Raw genomic sequence first — 8844 nt, 5'->3', positions numbered from 1 at the left:
GAGGCCAACATCACCCTGATACCTAAACCAGACAAAGACACTTCAAAGAAAGAAAACTACAGACCAATATCTCTAATGAACCTAGATGCAAAAATCCTCAATAAAATTCTGGCGAATCGGATACAAAAACATATCAAAAAAATTGTACACCATGATCAAGTAGGATTCATCCCTGGGATGCAAGGCTGGTTCAATATACGGAAATCAATAAATGTTATTCACCACATCAATAGACTTAAAAATAAGAACCATATGATCATCTCGATAGATGCGGAAAAAGCATTCGACAAAGTACAGCATCCCTTTATGTTCAAAACTCTAGAAAAACTAGGGATAACAGGAACATACCTCAATATTGTAAAAGCAATCTATGCTAAGCCTCAGGCTAGCATCATCCTGAATGGAGAAAAACTGAAGGCATTCCCTCTAAAATCTGGAACAAGACAGGGATGCCCTCTCTCTCCACTTCTGTTCAACATAGTTCTCGAAACACTGGCCAGAGCAATTAGACAGACGAAAGAAATTAAAGGCATCAAAATAGGAAAAGAGGAACTTAAATTATCACTATTTGCAGATGATATGATTCTATACCTAGCAGACCCAAAAGGCTCTACAAAGAAGCTATTAGAGCTAATAAATGAATTCAGCAAAGTGGCAGGATATAAAATCAACACGCATAAATCAAAGGCATTCCTGTATATCAGTGACAAATCCTCTGAAATGGAAATGAGGAAAACCACCCCATTCAGAATATCTTCAAAAAAAATAAAATACTTGGGAATCAACCTGACAAAAGAGGTGAAAGACTTATATAATGAAAACTACAGAACCCTAGCAATCTGTTTGCAAGCCACAGGCGAATTGTAGCCTGGAATTACCTGATCTATGGCTGAATGAGTTGCGGTCAGTCGAAAACAGGGGACGTGACGTCAGTTTACCAAGATGGTGGCTGCTGGCCTCCTCTGTGGACTGACCGGTGTGTAGAACCGAGAAGGACCGCTTCCTTCCCCCGTCTGGAACCCAGAATTCAGCCCTGAGTACGGTGCTTGCGCGGCTGGCAGAAACTGCAGCGCTGTAACCCTGCGTCTCTATCCCAGCGCACACTGCAGACTTTCGCCGCGGGGCGATTTGCTGAATAAGCAGTTACCCTCCGTGCGACAAACCTCTCGCGTTTGAGTCCCCGTAGCCGATCCTCGTGCGATGGAAATCCTTCCTCCAGGTTCCGGAGCACCCCACTATTGCTGGAAATTCCTAACAAGATATCCTTTAGCCGTCCTGACTTGTCATACTCCCACACAGTGAAGCAGCACACGGGGGTAATGCACTCCCCTCGCCGCCATCTTCCGGACCTTCTTATTTTTTTAAATTTATTTTTTAGCTATAGGTGGACACAATCTTTAATTTATTTTTATTTGGTGCTGAGGATCGAAACAAGCATCTCACGCATGCTAAGTGAGCACTTTAACTGTGACCAACAACTCTAGCCCAAAATTATTATTACTTTAAAAACTTGATTACAACCAATTTGTTGGCATTAAAATTAGAAGCATTTTAAATTTGAATAATGGCTTATATAGCAAAATTAAGAAATTGAGTTTGGCAAAAATGGGAATAGGAGCTGGGATTGTGGCTTAGTGGTACAGCACTTGCCTAGCATGTGTGAGGCACTGGGTTGGATTCTTAGCACCACATAAAAATAAAGGTATTGTGTTCACCTATAACTTAAATATATATTAAAAATATTTTTCCAGTAATTACAGATCAGAAGGCAGAAATAAATTTCAAGAAACAGACAAAACCCATGTTTACAATGATTGTGCCACAGATTTACACTTCAGTATTGCATTAGTAAACTGCACATTTAAATCTTCACTTTGATATTTGAGAGGTGTTTCTTGAAAAAAATCTCAGTACCTTATGCAAATAATCAGTCTTCCATGTGCCCTAGAACAACTTGAAATTTCTCCACTGTATGTATACACAAAATACCTACCACGTTGGCAGGTCAAAATACATACTTTCATAACAAAAATACAATGTACCTTTCAAGTACAACATACATATAATACGTATACAATATAAATCTAAGTTTGAATTTTTAGCAGCCTTAAGTTGCTTCCATAAGCTCCCTATTTTGGTTGGAATTTTCAAAAGTGCTTCTTTCAAGCCAGTGATTAGGAGGCTTTGGAAGAATACTAGGAGGTGGTGAATTACTAAACTTTGCCCCAGCATAACAGTCCTTTTGGCTCACTTCAGTTAGAAATGCTGACTTCTTCCAATGCCTATTTTTAATCTTCTTCGTATTTTTAAAAGGCTTTTTTTCCTGTTTGTGGATTGTATCCGGTGAAGCAGAATCTTGCCAAAAGTTATTATCATGCCTTTTTGCAGAGTTGATCTTGGTTAACGGCAAGTGATGTTCACTTTTCTGTCTGTTTATCTTTAGTTGTTCTGGCTCTGGGGAGAGGCAGTTTTCTGATTCTCCTGATTCCGAATTTTTCTGATTCTCCCATCTTTGATCACTTCTCTGTATTTTCAAGGCCTCTTTTTCAGCCTGTTTTTTAGATTTGAGGTTAAAAATGATTAGTGCCTGAGAATGTCAACTGATAAGGAAGAAAGATTTTGGCTCATGCTTTCAGAGGTTTCAGTCCACATTTAGCTGGCTCCATTCCTTTGGGTCTGAGGTGAGGCAGAACATCATAGCAGAAGTACATGGTATAAGCAGATCACAATTTGTGTTTTAGAAAAACTGCTTAGACTCCACTAGATAATTGTTAGAGGGGATCAGAATGGAAGCAGTCTGTACAGTGAAGGGAGAATACTAACAATGACATTTCCCCTTGAGAAGTACAGTGAACAGACAAGACTCAATGGTGAAGAAGGAAGAACCACAAAAGATAATCAGATTTCTGGCTTCAGAACTCAGTAAATGATATCATTCTCTTGTACTAATATTGTGAACACAGGAGGCAGCCAAGGTTTGAGAGGAGGAGTTCAGACAGGGAGTCATTTTGGACATGATGAATATCTCACAGATATAATTCTTTTTTTTTTTAAACGTTAATTCTTTTTTTTTTTAAAGAGAGAGAGAGAATTTTTTAATATTTATTTTTTAGTTTTCGGCGGACACAACATCTTTGTATGTGGTGCTGAGGATTGAACCCAGGCCGCACACATGTCAGGCGAGCGCGCTACCGCTTGAGCCACATCCCCAGCCCTCACAGATATAATTCTTAAGTGAAGATCAAATCTAAATATTTGCAGCTGGGGCTATAGCTCAGTGGTAGAGTGCCTGCCTTGCATGTGTGAGGCACTGGGTTCGATCCTCAGCACATAAAATATAGTATCCATCTACAACTAAAAAAAATTTAAATCTAAAGACTTACACCTCTGGCTCTCCCTCTCCCTCTGCTTCCTGGCTGCCAGGTGGTGAGCAGCTTTGCTCCACCACACCTGCCCCACCAAGATGTTCTGCCTCACCTCAGGCCATAGCACTGGGACCAAGCAACTATAGTCTGGAACCTCTGAAACAAGAAGTCAAAATATATCTTTCCCCCTTAAAGAAAAAAAGATCTAGCCAAGTGTGGTGATGCATACCTGTAATCCCAGTGGCCTAAAAGGTTGAGGTAGGAGGATCATGAGTTCAAAGCCATCCTTGGCAATTTAGTGAGGCCCTAAGCAACTCAGTGAGACCCTGTCTCTAAATAATAAAAAGGGCTGGGGATGTAGCTCAGTGGTTAAGTGCCCCTGGGTTCAATCTCTAGTACCAAAAAAAAAAAAAAAAAATCTATGTCTCTGAAAGTCTCAAAACCTATACACGGAACAGAACATGGCTCAAGTAAAATGATCATAATGATCTTGACAATCATGAAGAGCTTTGGCAACTTATGACAGCATGTTAATAACTGAGCAGAAACAGAGGTAAGTCTTCCCTTTGGAATGAATTATGCTTTTAGGATTTAAGGACACATATGACAGTTGGGCATGATGGTGCAGGCCTATAATCCCTGTGACTCAGGAGGTTGAGGCAGCAGGATGGCAAGTTTGAGGCCACTTTCAGCAATTTAGTGATACCCTCAAATTAGTGAGACCCTATCTCAAAAAAAAAAAAAAAAAAAAAAAAAGACCAAAAGCTGATTAAAATAGCCATTGTATTTAGTTGCTTATTTTCTTTTTATATGAAATTAAAGCATGTTCTATGTTAAAACAACAACAACAACAACTGGAGATGTACCGCTGATAAAAACACTGCTGGGTTCAATCCCCACTATGAAAACAAAAACAAAACAAATAGATGACTTACCTGTATCCTGGTATTTGTCATATTTTGGATTTCTTTTATTTTTGACCCTCCACGACCTGTTTTTAAAAGTAACAGAGTGAAGGAATATGATTGCAAGTTGAAATCAAAAGTGATTTTACCTACTTTCCTCAAAGAACCTTTTCTAGCTCTTCCCCAAATTTTTCCAAGAAAGTTCCTAGGGTGCAGTAAACACTTTCTGTTTAGAAAAAGGGAAGGTTTTTATTCCAAATTTTCCAAGTATCACAAATTTTTGTGGGTGGTAGAAGGAGGCTTCTTTCTCAGCAATGGAGTCTAAGAACCCTACGCCAACCTATGAAAAAAACTAATGGATCAACACTGAAACAACTATTCACCACCACAACAAAAATTCAGATAAAAAATGGTCAGTAGCTGAGCAAAGTGGAGCATGCCTGTAATCCCAGCAACCACAGAGACTGAAGCAGGAGGGACTGCCAGGGACTGTTGAGGCCAGCCTCAACAATTCAGCAAGATTCTAACTTAGTGAAACCCTGTCTCAAAATAAAAAAAGGGTGGGGCACAGTGGCACATGCCTATAATCCCAGCAGCTGGGGAGGCTGAGACAGGAGTATCATGTTCAAAGCCAGCCTCAGCAATGGTGAGGCGCTAAAGCAACTCAGTGAGACCCTATCTCTAAATAAAATACAAAATAGGACTGGGGATGTTGCTCAGTGGTTGAGTGCCCCTGAGTTCAATCCCTGGTACAAAAAATAAAATAAAATAAAATAAAATGGGCTGTGGATGTAGCTCAGTGGTAAAGCTTCTGGGTTCAATTCCTAGCCCAGCAAAGAATAAATAATAATAAATATAATAAAAATAAAAAATAAAAATAATAAATAATGGAGTTGAGTAGACACTTCCCAAAATGACCAATAGGAAGGAATAAAATGTTTGATATCACTAATCAGGTAAATGGAGACAGAAATTGAAACCACAAGATACATCACCTTATACCTGTTAGAATGGTGATTATGAAAAAGTAAAAATAACAAGTGTTAGTGATATTGTAAGGACATTGAACTTCTTGTGCACTTTTGGTGGGATTGTAAAATAAATATTATAGCCACTATGAAAAACAGTATGGAGTTAAAAAAAAAAAAAAAGCTAGGTATGGTGCTGCATACCTATAATTCCATTGACTCAGGAGGCTGAGGCAGAAGGATCACAAGTTCAAGGCCAGTCTTAGCAATTTAGTGAGGCCCTGTAAAAAGATTGCTTAGCATAGGTGACACCCTGAGTTCAATCTCCAGTGGGGGTTTTGTGAGATCCTGACATAGTCCAGCATTCCCACTTCAGAGTATACATCCAAAAGAACTGAAACTGGGAATGTCAAAAGGATATTTGTGTGCACAGTGGGTCGTGTTTGTAATCCTAGTGGCTCGGGAGGCTGAAGTAGAACCACAGAGTTCAAAGCCAGCCTCAGCAAAAAGTGAGGCACTTAGCAACTCTGAGACCCTCTCTCTAAATAAAATACAAAATAGGGTTGGGGATGTAACTCAGTGGTCATGTGCACCCTGAGTTCCATCCCTGGCATAAAAAAAAGGAGGGTGGGACATTTACACTCCTATGTTTATAGAAGTATTTTCATAATACTCAAGAACCCCAGGTACTCAGCAATGGATAAATATAATGTGGTACATATATAAAATGGAGTATCACACTCAGCCTTAAAAGGAAAATCCTGTCATATGCTACAAAGTGCATTGAGGCTTGAGAACATTGTTACACTAAATAAAATAAGCCAATCACTAAAAGACAATTACTTTATAACTCTTACATATTTATATATCTAAAGTTACCAAACTCAACCAGAACAGAATGGTGGTTGCCAAGAAAGGGAACGTGGGATACCAAGTTCTAGAGATCTGGGGTGCAACTTTGTTCTTATTGTTAATATAGTACTGTACACTTATTAAGTTGGGGCTGGGTTTGTGGATTAGTAGAGCATTTGCTTAGCATTCATAAGGCAGTGGATTATATCTCCAGCACTGCTAATAATAATAATAATAATAATAATTATAGTAATAATAATTTGTCACACTCTTACACCAGTTAAAAATCAGATCTGGATAGGGATGCAGCTCAGTGATACAGTGTGTGCTTAGCATTCATTGAATCCTGGGTTCAATCCCCAGCACACGTTATCTATCTATCCATGCATCCATCTATACACACACACACACACACACACACACAGTATTAGATACAGATTCAACAAAGCAAGTGCACTGTAGCACAGTGGCCTCACTTAACACCTACTTGTTAACTGTTGAGAACTGATTGGGAGTAAGCTGTCTGTCCTCAGACCTGATTTTTTTTCCTTAGGTACCCAGGATTGAACTCAGGAGTACTTGGCCACTGAGCTACATCCCCAATCCTATGTATTTTATTTAGAGACAGGGCTTCACTAAGTTGCTTAGTGCCTTGCTTTTGCTGAAGCTGGCTTTGAACTCATGATCCTCCTATCTCACCCTCCTGAGCCGCTAGGATTACAGGCGTGAGCCACTAGGCTCAGGCCTGATCTTTTAAGCATCCCTCTTTTCCCCTAAGATAATCTACGTCTTCTGGGAGTTGCTCCCCCAAAACATTTCTATAAAATACTAAAACATGCATTAAACTATTCTAGCCCAAGGTTTTAGAAATTATCCCAGGCAGAGATCTGTATCTCATTAGATGGCAGCTGATAGGCAGAAGAGCAATTGCGGAGGGGTACCCTTGCCTGGGCCCCACCCATATTTCTCCCTACCCTTGCCCGCCACATCCATTCTCTTGCTCTCACCGATCACCGCTCCGACCAAGTCGTTCTTGAATCCAAAGCAGAGCGGCGGTTCCCCGCGACCAGCCGCCACAGCTTCAGAGAGGCCAGAGGAGTCTCTCCAGCCGCCACCTCTGCCGCCCCTACTACTTCCCCGACCTCGTCGATTCAGCTCCTCCGCCGGCCTCCTCTCCGGAGCCCGGGGCGCAGTCGAGTTTCGCCGCGAAGCAACGACCCAAGACGAAGCGTTGGCTCCTGCTTCTTGCCTAGACATGGTTCTGCGAAGATTCTGCGCGCCGGACCTATCACCGTCTGCACCACCCAACAGCGCCGTCGTAGAAGCCCTCAGCTAGAGCACCCACGCAGCCGCTACTTAAGGAGCCAGCGCGAGGCTCGCCCCGCCCCTGGCCCGCCCTGCTCTACCCTTGCCGCACAGTCATTGGCTGGTGAGCGTTGTGGGCGGCACCTTGCCGTTTTATCCAATAGGTCTCTTAATCTTGGGAGCGTGCCTTGACCTAGTGGATGGCGTTGATCCTGTGTAGGTTCCTTTTCGGGGCGTGGGACTTCTCCCAAGGTCGCTCTTTGCGCCTCGCCCTATTAGCACCCACCTTGACTACTCAGCATCCTTGGAAACATTTTTAATTGTGCCTCAAAAAGCTAATCACGGACCAGGCATGGTGGTGCACACCGGTAATCCCAGCAGCTCGAGAGGCTGAGACAGGAGGATCGCGTGTTCAAAGCCAGCCTCAGCAAGGACGAGGCGCTAAACAACTCAGTGGGACCCTGTCTCTAAATAAAATACAAAATAGGGATGGGGATGTGGCTCAGTGGTTGAGTGCCCCTGAGTTCGATCGCTGGTACAAAAAACAACAACAACAAAACCCCTTGGAATTATAAAATTATAATTATAAGATTATAATCCCAGCGGATTTAGGGTGGCTGAGGCAAGAGGATAGCAAATTTGAGGACAGCCTGGGCTACTTAGCCAGACTGTGTCTCAAAATAAAAATTAAAAGGGTGGGGCTGTAGCTCAGTAGTTACGGTGGCCCTGGGTTCAATCCCCAGCACTAGAAAAAACAAAACAAAATAAACTTGGAAACAAGGCTGGATAAAAGCAGTGTACACTTATAATCCCAGTGACAAAGGAGGCCATAGCAGGAGGGTCGCAAGTTCAATGTCAGCCTGGGCAATTTAGCAGACCGTGTCTCAAAAATGAGGCAAACAAATAAGGATTGGGGATGTAGTTCAATAGTAGTTCCCTCTGGGTTCATTCCCTAGAAAAACAACAAAACTCTTGAAACAAAAAAGGTTGGGAAAGTATCCTTGCTATGTAACCACTGCTTTCATATATTTAAATCTATTTTTTTAAAATAATAACATAATAAAATCTAACACTTATGACAAAAAATTGTTTTTAAAACTGGCCCTAATTTTTAAAAAATGTATTTAATGACCCACAGTTTAAAAATTATTGTCTTGAAGCTAAGCACAGTGGCTACCGCCGGTAATCCCAGTGGCTCAGGAGGCGGAGGCAAAAGGATCGCAAGTTCAAAGCCAGCTTCAGCAATGTAACATGGCCATAGGCAATTTAGCGAAACCTGTCTCAACGTTAAAAAAAAAAAAAAAAAAAAAGGCTGTTATGAGAGCGCAGAACTCAATGGTTAACCGCTCCTGAGTTCAATCCCTAGTACCCATCCACCACCACTCCCCAAAACACAAAAGTCCTAGTTTGAGCCCATGGCAAGTAGCGCAATTCTGTAATCTCAGCAAC

The 8844-nt window shown here is 41.5% G+C and overlaps 1 protein-coding gene across 1 annotated transcript in view; it reads right to left on the bottom strand.

Annotated features, from left to right (window-relative positions):
- Positions 1-7436, bottom strand: part of Ddx43 (DEAD-box helicase 43) — a 34824-nt gene extending 27388 nt beyond the window's left edge. Inside the window, exons 1-2 of the mRNA XM_015487904.2 lie at positions 7098-7436; positions 4301-4356 (exon numbers count right to left, since the gene is read on the bottom strand). Of these exons, the coding sequence (XP_015343390.1) occupies positions 4301-4356; positions 7098-7347 (306 nt within the window). The 5' untranslated portion in view covers positions 7348-7436. The remainder of the gene's footprint in view (positions 1-4300; positions 4357-7097) is intronic.
- Positions 7437-8844: the final 1408 nt, after the last annotated feature.

The sequence above is a fragment of the Marmota marmota genome, unplaced genomic scaffold (genome assembly GCF_001458135.2).
Source record: "Marmota marmota marmota unplaced genomic scaffold, marMar, whole genome shotgun sequence".
Classification (NCBI taxonomy): Eukaryota; Metazoa; Chordata; class Mammalia; order Rodentia; family Sciuridae; genus Marmota; species Marmota marmota.
The sequence above is the reverse complement of the archived record's forward strand: the minus strand, read 5'-3'. Positions and strand labels throughout refer to the sequence as shown.